The 20,236-nt window shown below is 40.0% G+C and overlaps 1 protein-coding gene across 1 annotated transcript in view; it reads right to left on the minus strand.

The window, feature by feature from the left end:
* The window catches only part of LOC124876197 (acid-sensing ion channel 1A-like), a 99,834-nt gene that overhangs the window by 7,156 nt on the left and 72,442 nt on the right, over positions 1-20,236 (minus strand). The window contains exons 3-6 of the mRNA XM_047378792.1: positions 6,964-7,114; positions 6,728-6,855; positions 1,379-1,529; positions 1,218-1,274 (exon numbers count right to left, since the gene is read on the minus strand). Coding sequence (XP_047234748.1) covers positions 1,218-1,274; positions 1,379-1,529; positions 6,728-6,855; positions 6,964-7,114 — 487 coding nt within the window. The remainder of the gene's footprint in view (positions 1-1,217; positions 1,275-1,378; positions 1,530-6,727; positions 6,856-6,963; positions 7,115-20,236) is intronic.

Here is a 20,236-nt window from a genome sequence, read left to right on the forward strand (position 1 = left end):
GTTTTTGATTGCCTCTAAATCAAACCTTAAATATTCCTACATAGAATTCCCTATTCTCATCTATTTTTATTTTTTTTATTTTTGACAATCCAAATCTGATGACACATCTGATGTACAGAAGATTCTCTCTCCCCGTCATCTATCATTTTATCTATGCCTCCTTCTGGCCACAGCGACAGCAGACATTTCTGCATCCCAGTAAGCACCTGCATTTCAAACGTGCTAAATCTAGATGCAAAAACAGCACCCACAATCCGTTTCAGGTTTGATAAATTGCATTGTGGGTGGTAAGGGATTACATTTGCATATCCCCCTCCCATATATTTGTGGGTTTGGGTCATTATCCTATGTCCTGCACATTCATGAAGGCAAACACGCTAAAAAGTTTGCGCCCGCTGTTCCGCTGATTTTACACAGGCAATCCAATTAGCACCTCATTTGTTGATCAGCTTTGCGGACGCAAATCCCTATGTGTGGCAAAAATGTAACACTGCACATCATTATCACACCTTATCCCTCAGGTGAAACATAGTGGTGGCAGAATGATGCTGTGGGGGTGTTTTTCTTTAGCAGGGACAGTGAATCTAATCGGAGGTAATGGGAAGATGTATGGAGATAAAACCATGGGCTATCCAGGGAGAAAACCTGTTAGAGGCTTACAAGGATTTGAGACTGAGGTGGAGGTTAAACTTCAAGCAAGACAACAACCCTAAACCTACAACCACAGCTATAGTGGAATCATTTAAATCAAGTTTGTTTTGTATGTTTGAATGACCCATTTAGAATCAACTCAATAATCCAAAGAAACAATCTGCAGCAAGACTTGAAAATTGAAAACACACTCCCCCCTCCAACCTGACTGAGCTAGAACTATTTTGCAAAGACCAATGGGCAAACATTTCAGTCTCTAAATCTGCAAAGCAGGTAGAGACACATCTCAGAGATTTAGAATTGGATTTGCAGCAAAAAGTGGCTCTAAAAAGTATTGACTCAGCAGGGCTGAACACATAGCCTCTGCACATTTTAGTTTTTTTTTTTTTTTGGAAAGTGAAATTTTGAAAATGTACAGATAAAAGTAAACACTACTTTGTCTGGGTCTATTTAATAAAATCCAAAGAAAATAAACTACACTTAGTGGTGATATTATGAGAAAATATGCTTTGACAAGACTAAGGGTTAGGTTTAGGATATCTCTGCAGGAAGGTAACATTTCTTACCAAGAGCTGGGTCAGCACAGTCTTTATACGTCTGGGGGGTGCAGTAAGGAACACTGCCTGCAGCACAAGCAACACACACATAAATGCTTTCCTCTTTCCTCTCCCTGCTCGAAGTGTCTTTAGCTAAGTATTCTCTGATACAAAAGATGTTTGTGTCCTACCGGGCATGTGCACCATGCGGCAGTTGCAATTTTCCGCCAGGTAGCGGGTCTCGCAGTCTATGCGGCAGGCTGTGATGCTGTAGGTGTCAAAGAAGTCTGAGTCCATGGGCGTCACCTTACAGTCTCCCCAGGGCGGGGGCAAATATATAAGCTGTAACGATAACAAACACGTTATGCCTTCATAAATCTAATAAAACATTTAATAGCTGAAAATGAAGCATTTGAAACATGGGGAGGATTAACCAGTAAATGAACAAAAATGCTGCATGAATTAAAAGCAGGTTGCAGAAATCCGTTAAAATGAAAAATCAAGAAAGTGCAAGAGCAACAAAAACTGTGCTGATTTAAAAGGTTCTGTGTGCGTTTTTTGTTTGTATTTTATGTATTTCTTTAAAGTATTTAAAGAAATACATAAAATACAAACAAAAAACAGTATGTTTGGTGTCATTCTTGTCAATCTACAATCTCAGGTTAACATATGAAATAAAATAAAAAAAACTGTCCTGCAAACAAAAATAAAAATCTGAAGCCAAAAAATTTTTATTTTTAAACAAATTTCTCTTAAATGCCTTAAATTAATTTAATGATTTGTTTTGAGGAGGAAAAAATGAAAACAAATGTGAGATGCTTTGAAAACATCAAAATATTGGATTCAGGAGATTTCAAATCTGTACAGCCGAGAAAAACATTAAATCCAATAAACAGCAGGAAAAAACTATTTTTGCAGCATTTGTCCTTTAGTTTTGCTCCTCAAGGTCAAACAATGTCTGTAATTGTGAATTGCAAACATACACAGACTGACAGGACATAATTAATCATATTTTCCCAAATTCTTTCCCGACAGTATTTTCTAGCATAAATTTATAAAATAATAGACCAAAATGGCTGAAAATATAAGGAGATTAGTATTTCATCAATTAAATCATACCTCATTTGTTGTTGTTTTTTTGACTAAGTATTTTTTTTTTAACTGATAAAACAAAAAGAGAAGTAAGTAAAAAATGATCTCCGATTTAAGATTGTGTTTGGTATATAAAAGTATTGGGTCTCTTCAATTTATTTGGCAAAAGCATGAGGCCAGAATGAGACTGTAAAGGTATAAAAATCTTGACAGAAAATTTTGTTTCATAGTATTTCATAGTATTAACACAAAAAATATAACATATATCAAAACCACTTTCCAACCAGTTTGTAGCTTAAAAACTGCACTTTTGACATATTACCTTCATAAGAGTTAACAATAACGCTCCTTTAGTAGCCACACCTTGACAGTCCAAATATCATTGTAGAATTATTTCTAAATTTCTTCCTAAATATTTTTGTGACACGAGTGCCCTTTATCAACTGTAATGGGCAAAGAGAGAAGGGGGGAAAATACATGCATTAAAGGTCACAAGATTAGGAATTGAACCATTGGATGGCTGAGTTGGACTGACACCAGACACTTGTATGTATGAGGGAAGTTTAGTCAAGTCAAGTTTATTTATATAGCGCTTTTCAGCAACAAGGCACTCAAAGCGCTGTACATGAGGAAAAACATAACAATGATACAGAAAATCAAACACAGAAAAACAAATCAAATGACACTAATAATCCTTGGGAGTTTACTGGTAAGAGCTGGTTCTAATCCAATCTTTCTAATAGAGGTAATTAGCTCATTAAGTCCTCTGTGGTAAGGAATTCATCCTGTGCTAGAAGAAACATGATAATATTAATCCTTGAGGTCGCTGGCAGTTGTGGTCCCATCATTCAAATAAGCTGGGTCACTGGTATAAAACAGTTTTAGTCCAAACTTTTTAAATACTAATAATGTTTGGCTGTCACCAGTATGATATAGTTGTAATACAATCCTTTTAAGAAATCTAAAATTCTCTGGTCATTGGTGTAAAAACAGCTTTAGTCCAAATTTTCAAATACTAATAATATACGTCCCACCGGGAGGAGGCCCAGGGGACGGCCCAGGACACGCTGGAGGGACTATGTCTCTCGGCTGGCCTGGGAACGCCTTGGGCTCCCCCCGGAGGAGCTGGAGGAGGTGTCTGGGGAGAGGGACGTCTGGGCGTCTCTGCTGAGTCTGCTGCCCCCGCAACCCGGTCCCAGATAAAGTGGAAGACGACGAGTACAAGTACGAATACGAGTACGAGTACGAGAATAATATTTGGCTGGTAATCCTTCTGAGAAATCTGAAAATCTATGAAAATTAATGAAATCACATATTTAGGTAGATGCGAAAAGAGACCACATTAGGTAAGAAGAGGGAAAAAAATCATATTTCACCCTTTATCCTTAGCAAGATACAGTTTGAGATTGCAAAAAAAACCTCAGCACAAAGAAGCAACATATATACGAAACAACATCATGCACGGGATCCGGTGAAGGCAGTGTGAAGGGGTTCATATGTTTATCTTGAGCATGTGTGTGTGTGCATGTTAGTGTGTGCAGAGTAAGTCCGTGAAGCATTGTTGCAGAGGCCATTGTCCATGATGATGTTCATCAACCGGCCACACAGTTCTGAGCGGGTCCACAGATGTCCACAGGGAAGGGAGGGGGCAGAGGGAGCAGAGCGTCATGTTTACATAACTTCCAGGAGAAGTTGAAGATAGCCAGCCATCAAGGCCGTGCAGGGAAGCCAGATTCAGAAAAACAACAATTATTTGGGTTAGGCTGACTCAATTTTCCGTCAGCCTTGAGTGTCTCGCTGGTGCTTCTCAGTGGTGAATCCAAACAGCCAAATTCCAGGTCCTTTCCGCCAGATCCGAGCAAACAACTTTCTCAAAGAACTCCATTTCACCCCTGAGTCCAGGAACCGCAACTTGTCTGCGATCCTGTGTAAGGATCACATCCAGTCTGCGATTCAGCTCACGTAACATCTTAGTCTGAGTGCTGATCGCTCTGCAGATCCCATCATACATGCCAGGCAACCTTACCATGGCCAGAACAGCTGCCGACGTTTTTCGAATTTCTCAATATGCCAGGTAACCGCCAACTCCAAAAAGCAGAAATCCTGTTATCAAACATCCAATTATGTACACATCTTCGACATCCTCGACTGACAATATCGACAGACACACAATCCTCCATTTCTGCCAGGAGTCCATCGTGTATCCAGAGAAATATGTCCCGTCTGGACAAGGGGGTTCCCCTTCACCCTGTCTTGTCATCGAGAAAATTTGATCAATTGCATTGAGAGACCAGCTGACCAAATTCATAACTCAGAATTTTGGAAGATATGCAAAAAGAGGCCCCAAAAAGAAAGACAAGACACAGAGCTGAAGCAGGGCAGATATGGTAGGGGTGCAGGGGACAGAGAAAAAGCTTCCTCCTCCACCGAGAACAGAAAGAAAGACCTTTAGATATGTATATATATATATATATATATATATATATATATATATATATATATATATATATATCTTAGTAATATACTATCAGCCAGCTGACCAGCAGTGCACAGTAACCAGCGGGGGATGTCTTAATCTACACTCTATACAGCTGGAAAAAATGTGGATCACTGAAGCACTTTCTCTGGCATGTCATTAAATGGACTTTAAACCGAAGGAATGGAAATCGTCAGCTTTTTTGATAGTGTAATTTTCAAACATTTTGATAGTGATGTCTGTAACTGGCTCATGCCTAATCTGTTGCATAGAATATACATTTACATGATAAAGTACAGGTCCTTCTCAAAATATTAGCATATTGTGATAAAGTTTGTTATTTTCCATAATGTCATGATGAAAATGTAACATTCATATATTTTAGATTCATTGCACACTAACTGAAATATTTCAGATCTTTTATTGTCTTAATACGGATGATTTTGGCATACAGCTCATGAAAACCCAAAATTCCTATCTCACAAAATTAGCATATCATTAAAAGGGTCTCTAAACGAGCTATGAACCTAATCATCTAAATCAACGAGTTAACTCTAAAGACCTGCAAAAGATTCCTGAGGCCTTTAAAACTCCCAGCCTGGTTCATCACTCAAAACCCCAATCATGGGTAAGACTGCCGACCTGACTGCTGTCCAGAAGGCCACTATTGACACCCTCAAGCAAGAGGGTAAGACACAGAAAGAAATTTCTGAACGAATAGGCTGTTCCCAGAGTGCTGTATCAAGGCACCTCAGTGGGAAGTCTGTGGGAAGGAAAAAGTGTGGCAGAAAACGCTGCACAACGAGAAAAGGTGACCGGACCCTGAGGAAGATTGTGGAGAAGGGCCGATTCCAGACCTTGGGGGACCTGCCAAAGCAGTGGACTGAGTCTGGAGTAGAAACATCCAGAGCCACCGTGCACAGACGTGTGCAGGAAATGGGCTACAGGTGCCGCATTCTCCAGGTCAAGCCACTTTTGAACCAGGAACAGCGGCAGAAGCGCCTGACCTGGGCTACAGAGAAGCAGCACTGGACTGTTGCTCAGTGGTCCAAAGTACTTTTTTCGGATGAAAGCAAATTCTGCATGTCATTCGGAAATCAAGGTGCCACAGTGTGGAGGAAGACTGGGGAGAAGGAAATGCCAAAATGCCAGAAGTCCAGTGTCAAGTACCCACAGTCAGTGATGGTCTGGGGTGCCGTGTCAGCAGCTGGTGTTGGTCCACTGTGTTTTATCAAGGGCAGGGTCAATGCAGCTAGCTATCAGGAGATTTTGGAGCACTTGCTTCCATCTGCTGAAAAGCATTATGGAGATGAAGATTTCATTTTTCAGCACGACCTGGCACCTGCTCACAGTGCCAAAACCACTGGTAAATGGTTTACTGACCATGGTATCACTGTGCTCAATTGGCCTGCCAACTCTCCTTACCTGAACCCCATAGAGAATCTGTGGGATATTGTGAAGAGAACGTTGAGAGACTCAAGACCCAACTCTCTGAATGAGCTAAAGGCCGCTATCGAAGCATCCTGGGCCTCCATAAGACCTCAGCAGTGCCACAGGCTGATTGCCTCCATGCCACGCCGCATTGAAGCAGTCATTTCTGCAAAAGGATTCCCGGCCAAGTATTGAGTACATAACTGTACATGATTATTTAAAGGTTGATGTTTTTTGTATTAAAAACACTTTTCTTTTATTGGTCGGATGAAATATGCTAATTTTGTGAGATAGGAATTTTGGGTTTTCATGAGCTGTATGCCAAAATCATCTGTATTAAGACAATAAAAGACCTGAAATATTTCAGTTAGTGTGCAATGAATCTAAAATATATGAATGTTAAATTTTCATCATGACATTATGGAAAATAATGAACTTTATCATAATATGCTAATATTTTGAGAAGGACCTGTATTAGAAAAAGGTAAAAAAAGGAGACAGATGTAAAACAAAATTAGGTTCCACATTCTACACTTTGTACCCGTTGTTCCTGGCAGGACACAAACGTCTGGAATCCGGGTGAAACACCAAATCCCAGCTGGTCGATGAAGGACGGCTCTTGCTGACTGTGGATCTGAACTTTGATCCCAGCTTCAAATGAAGTCTCATCTGAGGGGAGACAAAGGTGAAGGGAGTTTGAGATAACTGATAAGCAAGGTATTAATGCTGACACTAACACATTTGCCTGCACACACACCACACAAAAGGGGCTCTTACCCGTTTCTCCCCAGACTGGCAGGTATTCATCTTGCTGAATGTCCAGCATGAGCTCGAGCCCGTTGCCCATACCCCCTTTGGTAGTGATGAGCGGGGGATGTCCATCTCCACCAGCATTGAAAGTGTAACATTTCCCATAACGAGTGAAGACCTAAGTGACACAAAGTTCACAGTGAACTTCTTACAGGACTCTGTCATGCTTTTCCACTGGGGGTCAGTGTTGGACTCGCTTTCTAAGGTTTCTGTGTGTATGCGTTTGGGTGTTGGTGAAAACATGTACATGTATGCGACAGATAAAGCATGACAGAAACAGAGAGAAGAAAAAGTGTTGCAGAAAGAGGAGTATGAGGGAGAGCGGAGGAGAAAATGGTAAAAAGAGGTATTTTTCCTGTGGGTGTGTAAGTTACACAATCAACCCAGTGAGGTGATGGAGACTGGCAATCTGGTGATTTAACATTCCCTTGCTCGCTCTTTATGGCACTTATAATGGACCTGATGTTACCATGGAGACCAAGCATTCCAGCCTGTAGGAATGCTGCCTTAATTTTTAAGCTAAGATGAGACAGAGATGTTAAATTAAGCCTCTGCAAAGTAGGAACAACAACCAATATCATAGAAACCTAACAATATCAAGCATTGAAAACGTGTTGCATTAGACCATTAAGTGCAGGGAGGGATGAAGAGTTGGGATGCAAAGTGAAGAAGACAGAAAGATGGAGGGAGTTTAGCCTCCAATGCTCAGAGCAAGCTTTTGTTTGGCATTTTGGCACAGACTGACATATCTACGATTAGAGGGAGCAAGCCAAACAAGCAATTGCCAAGAAAGAGTTTGAATCTTGCTGCAGGCAGTTTAAACATTTGGGGCAATCTATCATGAAAAGTCAGCAAAGGACTGCTGCTGGTTGCAGCAGACGCAAACATCAATCTGAGGTGGAGAAAAACATTCAGCACTGAGAAGGCAATAGGAAGGCACAGAGAATAAAAGTTGTGCACACATTAGGTTAATATATTTACTTCATTCATGTGCTTCAGAATAAAAATGTGCAATAATAAAATCGTGAAGGGAGCGTGAGGGCAGGCCTGGGAGTAACTGGAGTTTTCTGTGTCTTTCTGAAAGCACCACAACAGTATTCACACCCAGCTCATTCTGGGTTCAAACAGCTGAGTGCAGTAATTTTCACAGCAATTACAAAACATGATTTTAGCTTCTAATGCAAGTCTCCAAAATTATGCTATAAATGCACCAAGAGTGTTTAATTTGTTTTGCACATTTATAGGTAAGGTGCAAAAATAGATTTAAAAAAAAGTTAAATCTAATCAGAAAAATGTGTATCCCCACTAAAAGCCCGTGTTTGAGTAGAGTTTACTCTACAGTAATTCCCGTCATCATGTTGATTTAATGAGAAGCTGGTTGGATGGTAATAAGAAAGATAACTGAAGGAATTTACCAGATTCATACAACCTCCAAGTTAACATACTCAGAAGGGAATTCACAAAGCAATGTAATCTCCAGTTTTTGCATGGGCTGTTTACATTATTTCTGCATTTATCAAGCACATTGCTCAAAATACACTCAGATGCACATATACCCATCAAGTCTAGCAAAAGGGAGAAATTTGCAGATAGTTCTGTCAGGTAACTGTTCTTCAGCCACAAAGCACAAGTAATTATGAAAGTAGGGTAAATGCTTTTGTATAATTATTTCAAATTCAATCAATGCTTTTAATATCCAGATTAACCACTCTGATTTATTCTTTCAATGTCCTATACAATGTGCAGCATCACCTATTGATTTAGAAACTCTTTCCTAAACATGATGCCTCCTTTCACATGTTCCCAAAGTTTTGAAGAATGCCTTGTCAAGTTCTTTCTTAAATACAAATGTTTTAGATTATAGTTTTTTTCCAAACTGACTTTATAATTATTTTGCAGCCTAGTCAGTCATTTCCTACTGCTTATTCCATAGTGGGTCACGGGGAAGCTGGTGCCTATCTCCAGCAGTCTATGGGCAAGAGGCGGGGTACACCTTGGACAGGTCGCCAGTCCATCGCAGGGCAACACACACAAACAACCATGCACACACTCATTCATACACCTAAGGGCAATTTAGAGAGACCAAATAACCTAACAGGCATGTCTTTGGACTATGGGAGGAAGCCGGAGTACCCGGTGAGAACCCATGCATGCACGGGGAGAACATGCAAACTCCATGCAGAAAGACCCCTGGATGGGAATCAAACCCAGAACCTTCTTGCTGCAAGGCAACAGTGCTACCAACTGCACCACCGTGCAGCCCTGATTATTTTGCAGCCTACTAATTTGTAATTATATCAGAAAAAAAGGAAACACTTTTGTGAGATTAAATCCATAATCCTTGTACCAGAAATTTTATTTGCAAAAAGTTACATAAATATGAGCAGACTTTCCCCTAAAATGTGAATACCTCCTTTAAATCAGATTTCTTTATTGGTTCCTGTCAGTAAATGTTAGCTGCAGTACTGCAGCGTAGGCATCCATAAAAATTTTAAAACTTACAAAACAGAAGTTAAAAAGGTGATTCAAAAGGCAAAAACAAACAAAATGGAATAAAACATTTTAATTAATAATGAATGTTAAGTTTATCTTGCAAACTACAGGGGTTGGACAATGAAACTGAAACACCTGGTTTTAGACCAAAATAATTTATTAGTATGGTGTAGGGCCTCCTTTTGCGGCCAATACAGCGTCAATTCATCTTGGGAATGACATATACAAGTCCTGCACAGTGGTCAGAGGAATTTTAAGCCATTCGTCTTGCAGGATAGTGGCCAGGTCACTACGTGATACTGGTGGAGGAAAACGTTTCCTGACTCGCTCCTCCAAAACACCCCAAAGTGGATCAATGATATTTAGATCTGGTGACTGTGCAGGCCATGGGAGATGTTCAACTTCACTTTCATGTTCATCAAACCAATCTTTCACCAGTCTTGCTGTGTGTATTGGTGCATTGCCATCCTGATACACGGCACCGCCTTCAGGATACAATGTTTGAACCATTGGATGCACATGGTCCTCAAGAATGGTTCGGTAGTCCTTGACAGTACTTGTGCCCATCTAGCACAAGTATTGGGCCGAGGGAATGCCATGATATGGCAGCCCAAACCATCACTGATCCACCCTCATGCTTCACTCTGTTCATGCAACAGTCTGGGTGGTACGCTTCTTTGGGGCTTCTCCACACCGTAACTCTGTGGGGAAAACAGTAAAGGTGGACTCATCAGAGAACAATACATGTTTCACATTGTCCACAGTCCAAGATTTGCGCTCCTTGCACCATTGAAACCGACGTTTGGCATTGGCATGAGTGACCAAAGGTTTGGCTATAGCAGTCCGGCCGTGTATATTGACCCTGTGGAGCTCCCGACAGACAGTTCTGGTGGAAACAGGAGAGTTGAGGTGCACATTAAATTTTGCCGTGATTTGGGCAGCCGTGGTTTATGTTTTTTGGATACAATCCGGGTTAGCACCCGAACATCCCTTTCAGACAGCTTCCTCTTGCGTCCACAGTTAATCCTGTTGGATGTGGTTCGTCCTTCTTGGTGGTATGCTGACATTAACCTGGATACCGTGGCTCTTGATACATCACAAAGACTTGCTGTCTTGGTCACAGATGCGCAAGCAAGACATGCACCAACAATTTTTCCTCTTTTGAACTCTGGTATGTCATCCATAATGTTGTGTGCATTTCAATATTTTGAGCAAAACTGTGCTCTTACCCTGCTAATTGAACCTTCACACTCTGCTCTTACTGGTGCAATATTCAATCAATGAAGACTGGCTACCAGGCTGGTCCTATTTAGCCATGAAACCTCCCACAATAAAATGACAGGTGTTTCAGTTTCATTGTCCAACCCCTGTATATCAGCACATAATGGCACAATATTCTCAGTAGCACTATTTTTGGAAGCAGATCTGCCTTTGCTTCTGGTTTCTGAAAAGATGCACAAACTTAGGTTTGCACCAATTTAGCACCTGCAAATGGAGTTGGAAATTTTCTTCTGACTGTATGTTAACACACGCTGCACTGTGGTACAGTTAGTAGCACTGTTGCCTTGCAGCAAGAAGGTCCTCAGTTCAACTTTCGACCGGGGGTCTCTCTGCATGGACTTTGCGTGTTCTCCCCGTGCATGCATGGGTTCTCGCCGGGTACTCCGGCTTCCTCCCACAGTCCAAAAACATGAATGTTAGGTCAATTGGTCTCTCTAAATGGCTCTTAGGTGTGAATGGTTGTTTGTCCAGTGTGATGGACCTGTGACTGTTCCCTGCGATTGTCCTGTGACCGGTCCAGGGTGTACTCCAATTCCCCTCCCCCTAGACCGTTGGAGATAGGCACAAGCTCCCCCACGACCCAGTATGGAAGAAGTGGGTATAGAAAATGGATGGATGGATGTATATTAACACATTGCCTAAAAAGATGAGAAAGTTCTGGTAGTCACGCTGTGACTGATGCACAATGTGTGTGTAAAATGACAAAAGTAAAAAGTGTTGTAAGTTGACAAAAAAAAACCATTTTGGCCAGGTATTAGCTTTGTGCAGTGTAGTGCCATAGGTTGCTGTTTCCTCCTTGTCTTCTCTTGCAGCATAATGGGAAACCACCTTTCAGAAGAAAGGAACCACCTTTTTTTAATCAATCTGCACCGACAACACTGGCCTTTGAGAAAAAAGTTTTAGTTGCACTGGCAATATGTTAAGTAAAAGTACAAAAATACAAAGATCCCTTTTTTCTAAATGCATGCATAATACCTCATTTAAATGTGGGCATACTGCATCAGTGCAATGAGATGCTGCTTTTGCTTGAGCATTGCTCTAGGAACAGATCTGGCTTTGTGTCAGATTAAATTCCATCAGAGGGACCCTTTGTGAGGTGCCTTGTGACGACATTGTTGTAAATAAGCGCCGTTTAACCAAACAATCTGAACTGAAACTATCTCTGTAGTTATGCTGCTATAGGCTTATGCTGTTGGAGGACACAATGACCACTTTCACCCTCTTCGCTAAATTCTCACACTACTCTCCAATTTTGCATTATTTGCTGTTATTTCAGCTTTTAACTTTGTTCTCTCTTTTCTCTTCCTAGAAGCTACACCTGGCCTCGCTCTGTGTCTACCTGTGACACCTTTCTGGAGAGGGGCATCGTCCGAGCTTTTGCTGACAACAACTTAATGCTCACCCTCTACCGATGATCCACATGGCCCTGTCTTTCAGTGTTTAACCCTTTCTCTCTCCTAGACATGCGATTGACTGAGCTTTTACTGTAACAAACTCTATGTGCTCTTTTTCAGACTCTAACCTTGAAAACTGGCTCAGAGTTTATCTGTTCTTTCTTTCTAGGTGAAACGACTAAAGGAGCTACATCCATTGACATTTACTTTTCCTTCCCATAGAAAATACTTCTGGATCAGTGCTTCTTTGTTCTCTTTGTGTCTCTGCTCTGTTCTCTCAAACCCCCAGTCGGTCATGGCAGATGGCCGCTCACACTGAGCCTGGTTCTGCTGGAGGTTTCTTCCTGTTAAAAGGGAGTTTTTCCTCTCCACTGTCGCTACATGCATGCTCAGTATGAGGGATTGCTGCAAAGTCAACACCAGTGACTGTCCACTGTCTCTACATGCTCATCCGGGAGGAGTGAATGCTGCAAGTCACTGACTGGATGCAATCTGCTGGGTTTCCTTAGACAGAAAAACGTTTTATCCAATTTGAATAAATAACTGAATCTGACTGCACTGTTCAATTGTTAGGATTAATTGGAATGTATGTACCTGACTGTTGTGAAGTGCCTTGAGACAACATGTGTTGTGAATTGGCGCTATATAAATAAAACTGAATTGAATTGAATTCAGATTTTGAAAGATGTGCAAACTCAGACTTGCAAACACTTAGCACCTGCCTGGTAACTTTGTCCATAAATATGCAAATAAAACGCTTATGTTGAAAACACAGATGGGTACAAAGTTTAATAATGCTCAAAAAACAACTGGGACACAATTTGAAAAATCAAGAAATCATAAGTGACAATGTAACCTAGTTTTTAAAGCAATCTAAATACTTGTAATCGTCGTCGTCTGCTTCATCCGGGACTGGGTTGCGGGGGCAGCAGAGTCAGTAGAGACACCCACGTCCCTCTGCCCAGACACCTCCTCCAGCTCATCGGGGGAGAGACCAAGGCATTCCCAGGCCAGCCAAGAGACATACAGTAGTTACTCCAGCATGTCCTGGGCCATCCCCTGGGCCTCCTCCCAGTGGGACGTCCCTGAAACACCTCTCGAGGAAGGCGTCCAGGAAGCATCAAGTATAGATACCCGAGCCACCTCAACTGGCTCCCCTCGATGTGGAGTAGCAGCGGCTCTACTCCGAGCCCCTCCCGGATATTATTATCTAAATATGTTTACTTAAACATTTTAGACTATTAAACTAAAAAAAAAAACAGCACTGCCTCTCTTCTTAAAGTGAAACAAGTGTTTTCCTTACTCACATCAAATGTTAAACGGCCAGCACTCCGTGTACACTTTGTGGTCCTGGGAGTGCACTACACTACAATCAGTCATGCACCCATTCACACACATTAAAATGGCATAAGGTTTAAAATAATCCTTTTAAAAAACAGTGTGGGATTCCCATATGAAAGTTCTCCAAAGGAAAACAATAGGCAAAAAAATATGTTGCTATCTGACAGTTTAGAATGATATTTTTACTATGACTGTAGTTTGGTGTTGTGTAGGTGTTTCTGGAGTTTCTGGAGTAAAAGGAATGAGTGAGCTGATGGGAGCCTTACAAAGACCAAAAAACTGAGAACATAGTTGGCAGACACTCTCTTGTGTTTATGAACTGAAAGAAATGAAAGAGTGTTCTACAGTGACAAAAAATTATATTTTTGTGTCTGCAGTTTGTGTGAGTTTTCAAGTCACAAACCTGCTTGGAGGAAAAAAATCCACAACATAAACATCCCAGGTTAGTTAACAGTAGTCATGTGAATTATGCTATGATGGCATTTGTGACACAGGCTGGATGTCACATGTTAGCCATTGTGGTCTGTTGTAACTACAAAACAAGAAGTTAAGTGCAACTATAATAAACAAAAATAGGGGAAACAAATAAATTACACATAAGAAAAATCTTACCACATGAAAATTAATAGACATTTTCCAGAGGTAATTCTCGCAGGACCAAGCACAAAATTTAAAGGTAATAATTTCAAAAACTCTGTAGCTGCTGAGACATTACACTGTGGATTTAGGTGGAGGATAGACTGACTGACATTGCTGTCCCTTGAGTTTAACAACCTTCATTTTCATTTTCTCTTCACTCTACCGGAGTTTGCACTGTCTGCACACTCATTTTCACCTATTGATCACACACAGCATGATGGCCGGCTGAACATTTGTAAAAAAGGAAGGACTCTGCGGTTTTTCCTACAATCGGAGGAAAAATGCATTGACCGACCCTGTAGCTGCACGGCATAAACAAATCAATCATTGCATAAATGTTAAATGGTGTATATGAGAGATGCATAACCATTTCCAGCAGCGTGATCAATCCACCGACGTGAGTTTATTTAAGATAACACTTGGTCTCTTAGCTCTATACCAAGAGCATGTAGGCCTATATCAAACAAAGTTTGTGCAGGTTGTTGCTATAAAAAAAAATTATTTTCAGCAACAAAAAAATAAAACATTCCACCCTTTACAACAGAGAAAGTCTGATTATGTGTTATTTGTTTCAATCTGAAGAATGTGTACACTTCAAATCAGTCCTTTCGGACATACTTTAATTAATTACCTACTATACTTTAAACATTCTATATTGTTGGTAGCTTTGTGATCTATAAAACTGTCACTCATAAGTAATTTTTCATGCATTGAAAAGCTCTCAACAGAGCTCAGCGGTAATTAATCATTATGCACATAATAATGCATGTCTGTTTTATATACCCACCTCAGGTTTTGAAAGAATCTCTAAAAGGCTAATCCATGCACTCTTAATACAGCCTCTCAATCTGTGACTGGCTAAAAGATGTCTCAGAAGGCTATGTTCAGTCCATTAGTGTTCTCCCTGTTTAATAGGGACGGTTTTAAAGACTTGAAAGCTGGCTCTGTAAAGGCCAACACTTTTACTGTTATTAAGCTGTATGCTCAAACACCCGCTGCTGGGAAACAAAGAGCCGCCAACAGTGACCAGAGCAACAAAAAAAAAAAAAAAAGAGCGTTACAAAAGCAACACAGAACGTTAATCCAATCCAAAACCTTGTGTTTTTTCATGTATATAAAACAAACTAAAACATGTCTGTTCCAGGCTGCTAGGTCTTTGCTTTAAGCTATGTGCCAATGTTAGCATGCTATCATACTCTAACATAGAATGGTTAAATGTTTATACATTTATTTTAATGTATTATGCCAGTTAGCACTGAACACATCCACTGTGAATGGGACCAAGTCTGAAGTATTTGGTTGCACATCAGAATAAAATATTTACAGGGACCTCATAAATCAGAGTCTATGAGATAATTGTCCTCTTGTTCTGTATAAAATATGCAAAAATGCTAGTCTCACTTTTTGCTTTGCTGTTTGTGTACTGGTATCTAGCTGGTAAAAAGGAGTTCCAGAAACAAAAGCACCCTCTCTTTGCAAAACATGTGACAAAAGTGAAATTAGTGTGATCTTTTTGTTGCCGTCTCTCTCCATTATCTCTGTGAGAAAACACTTTTTTGGGCCTAGAAGGCTTTAAATGTCTAACATTTTCTTCTTTGTTTTTAATCAACTTACTTCAAGCTGAATTTTCTCTTTTTTTCTAAGAGGAAAGTCAGTGTGTTTCATTCCTGCTTTCATCATTCAAAAAGTAATTGAGCAAAAGAGTTGCCCTAAATTTTGGTCTCAGTACCTTGCAAAAGTATTTTTCACATTTTGTCATACCATAACCACAAAATTAATTGTTTTTGAGATTTCATGTGGTGGAAAAACACAACGTAGTGCATGATTGTGAAGTGAAAGAAAAGAATGCTATACATTGTTTTTTAAAAATCTTTATATATTTAAATCTGAAAGGATTGATGTGAATTCACATTAATTCTTGCTGAGTCAATACAAACCACTTTTTTCTCCAATTACACCTGCAAGTCTCCTGGGGTATGCTTGTATCATTGTTCTACATAGAGGGATTACATTTTTTTGCACACTATACCTCACAAAACAGCTAAAGCTTAGTCTGATTGGATGAATAGCTTCTGTGAACATACATTTTCAAGCCTTGCCACAGATTCTTAACTGGATTTAAAGCTGGATTGGGCCATTCTAACACTCGAATATGCCACTGTATCTTTAGCCATATATATATTGTCATTATTTGGTTAGGTGTTGAGCGGTTGCTGCAGTCTGCAGTCTTTTGCACCATCTAAGTGGTTTTCATCCAAGATTGTCCTGTATTTAGCTAAAACCAACTCCTGATCATCAACTCTGATCAGTTTCCATGTAGCTGAAGAAAAGCATCTCCACAGCATGATTCTGCCACCACCATGTTTCGCTATGAGGTGTGTTCATTGTGATGTGCATTGTGAATTTTCCCCCAGACATATTGCTTTATATACATGTAGGCCAATAAGTAAAATTAAATTCTTATCTGAGCAAAGCACTTACTTCGACATGTGTGATGTGTACCCTTCATGGCTTCTGGCTTTTTTTTAGCCACTCTTGCACATACATTTTCACAAGTCATTTTTTCCAAGTCAAATCTCAAGTCTTTGAGGGGCAAGTCCAAGTCGTCAAGGTTTCTGCCTCAATCCAGAGTGAAGCCTTAAGTCCCTATCGACTGATATACATATTTTCTTATTACATCCCCAACATCTAGTGCATCTCTAACCCTGCATCATTGCTACTACTGTTTGTCCCTAGGCCAAACTATCTACATGAATATTTAATAATTCAAACTTTTTTAATCTTTTAATATTATTTAACAGTTATCCTTTGATCAGTTAACATGGGATTTACCATTCAAAATTAGCTGAGGGCTGATTTATATTATATAATGAAAATTGATGAAACTTAAAATGTACCCTATTATAAATATAAGTAGGCATTTATGCTCTAAGAATCATAATGGCACAATAGCATAACATTTGGTAATGTTGAATTCTTGAATGAATCAAACATTGTGCTTTTTGTCTTTAATGATAAGTTAACACCTGTTTCTTCCAATGTTCATATTATCTACTCCATTATATGTTATATTAAATAGGGGGTTGAGTGTTTTCGTTTTCCTCACTCTGAGCTGGAGAACTATTATTAACATTGGGAAGCCATTTTATAAATCTACATTTAAAACTTTTGTTTTCAATTCAAAATAGTAAAGCTGTTCACGTTTAAGGTGTAAATTACAACATAATTAATGAGACAAAGGGTAGTTTGTAAATAAATGAGTGTTACACTTCTTTTCATTTTTAGTCGGAAGGGCCAGGGTAAGCTGGCTTAACTGCGGGCGAATGTCGAAGGAAAGTTTTGTTTATGCTGTTTTTTAAATGATCCAAAGTCCTTTAATACAGCTTTCAGTTGGAGACACATTCATGTTGTCATTGTTATAAAGCTACAGCAAATATTAATGGATTGTTAAAAACCATTTACATCTCATAATCCATGAATGTAACAGGCCAATAATCAACCACATCCTTTCACAGTAAAACATGCGCAGCAGCTGCTGTCTGTAGCTCACCTACCGTCTTCTTTTCACTCCTTATTACTTGAGATAAAAACTGTTACTAAGACTCGAGTCTCAGACCTGGAGTTCAAGTGAAGTCTCAAGTCTTTAATTTTGGTGACTTAAGTGCGAGCTTCAAAACTGAGTCGCCATCTCTACTCTTGCATAACGAGTGCTGGATTAAAACTGTCTAATAGACAGATTATTCCAGCTGAGCTGTGAATCTCTGCAGCCCTTCCAAAGTTACTAGGGGCATTTGGGCCACCTCCTTAGTTAATGCTCTCTGTGTCCAGCCTTCTAGGTTATTTAGGCAGCCATGTCTTGATAGAGTTTGCAGTTCTACCATCCTCCTTTCATTTTAGGAGGATGGATTCAACAATGCAACATTAGATGCTCAACCGTAGAAAACTTTTTTATAATCTAACCCTGGTTTAAACTTCTCCACAACTCCATCTCTGACCTCTCTGATGTGATTAGTGATGTTTGTTCACTTATGTCCTCTAACAGTCCTCTAATAGGGACCAAGGGGCCAAATTGCAACACCTATTTACAAAATAGGGCATAAGAAGTGGCATAGTACAAGCTGATGCTAAGCCTTCAGAAAATGATGCTGCTAGCCCCCTTTCTACTAAAAGTCCAGGGATTTAAATACCTGGGATTTTCTTATCTGAGTAAAAGGAATCCTGTGTAATTTGTGTGTTTTCTGTTTCTACTGCTCTGAAAGGCCACAGCAAAATCAGCCTAATAATATATGGTCAGAAAACTGCACTACACCTCCAGTACAGCAGGTGGTGGTAATAGGAAACCAAATGCCAAACAAGCAAAGCATGGCCGAGAAGCTCACATCCCGCCATTTGTTCACAAAAGAAGATGGAGAATGTACAACTGGCTTTATTGCTTGTGGTGTTGCACCACATTATCCTGGACCTCATCTTCCGTCCACCTATTGTACGTCCTTTTCCTCTAGTCTAAAAATATGAATCTTGCATAAAAAAAAACACCAACACTTGAATATGGTGGGTGAGTGGAAGTCAGAACACTGTAAGAAAGGGTCCGCCAGTCATCTTTGCTCAGCACATAATCCCGCGCCTCAACAACCCTGCGGTATTCTGAAAGTCCTACTCCTAGACCAGGACATTTTATCTGGGAAGTCTGGACCTGGGAAATTGAAATTACTTAGGTAACATTGTGTCGAAATGCACCTACTGCTTTCCAAATCCTGGGTAATGGCCGAAAGTGGAACAAGGAGCTAATGAAACGTTTTAGAAATGGCAAATATAATGATTTAAGATATTTTAATATGAGTTTTGCTCGTATACGCCTAGTAACCTTTAAGTTGATCTGTAGGGTCATCGAACTATCAATCTGTTGTCATTTGCATGCATAATAGGGAACGCAGTTTACAAAAGTTTCATTTATGCAGCAAAATTGGCTCAGTTCCGGGATTCACATCCTCCTATATTTAACCTGCAAATATGACACAGAAAATCTTTAAAACATGCATCTTTACCGATAGAGTACATCATGTCAGCCATGCCTAACGTAAAAATAATTGATCTTTTTATTACCTTTGAAAACAATGTGAAAAACAATGTGTAGTAAATTCATTATTCTGTGTCTCAGAAGTATTCAGCAGGAGGTTTTGAAGGCTGCCTCATGTTACCAGAACAAAGCTAGAAATAAATAAAAGCCTTAGAGCCAAACCACACACTCCTCTGCCATTAGTCCCTGAATGAATAGCTGACTCACCACACTAATAACCAGGTGGAACTGAAAGAGAAAATAAAATATGGGCAGAGGATCGGAAGCCAGAGGCAGGATGTTTGTGTGTGTGTGTTCTTGGGTATTAATAATGATGAGACTATGGAATATTTTCAGTGTCTGAGTAACCCTGAGTCACCATGTGTCAAAATAAAGAAGATAAAACATGAAGGAGTAAGTAGAGACGAAGGACAGGGGCGATTTAATTAAAGCACAAAATAAAACTATCTTTGCACAGCAGCTGCATTTTAGTGGTATTAAAGAGACTTCCTAATAAGCTACTTCTCTTTTCGTTTGTGTAGCCAAAGATGGCTCAGATGTGAAAAAAGTGTTTTCACAAAGAGTGTGGTTGATGAGAGCCAAATAGGCTCTGCGGCCTTATTTGTTGCCTCACGTTTGCAGACCTTGTTTAAGTTTCTATACTTCCTAAGATGGGCAGCCAGGGGAGCTGCATCAGGGTCGGACAAAAAGTGTCATGAGAAGAGAATTTATTCCGATATGCATTTAAGCATGAGACCAAAGGACTGAAAACCTGCTGTGATCCAATCTGGTACATTTTATGATAACTGTGCTGTTCTTTGAAGTGAGATCAAAGGAAAAGGAAGGTGTTTTCACAAAAGTAGTTATATTTTAAAGGGACAAATCACATCTGTATTTTATTCTACTGAAATACGTTAATGGCTTTGTTGAGAGTTAAATCAGATTAAAACAATTAAACATGAAAGAAGGGGGAGGGGGGGGGGGGGGGGGGGTCGCAAAAGGTGGCTTGACAGTTGTCTTGGGAAAGCCAGCCTGT

Source organism: Girardinichthys multiradiatus, chromosome 1 (genome assembly GCF_021462225.1).
Source record: "Girardinichthys multiradiatus isolate DD_20200921_A chromosome 1, DD_fGirMul_XY1, whole genome shotgun sequence".
NCBI lineage: Eukaryota > Metazoa > Chordata > Actinopteri > Cyprinodontiformes > Goodeidae > Girardinichthys > Girardinichthys multiradiatus.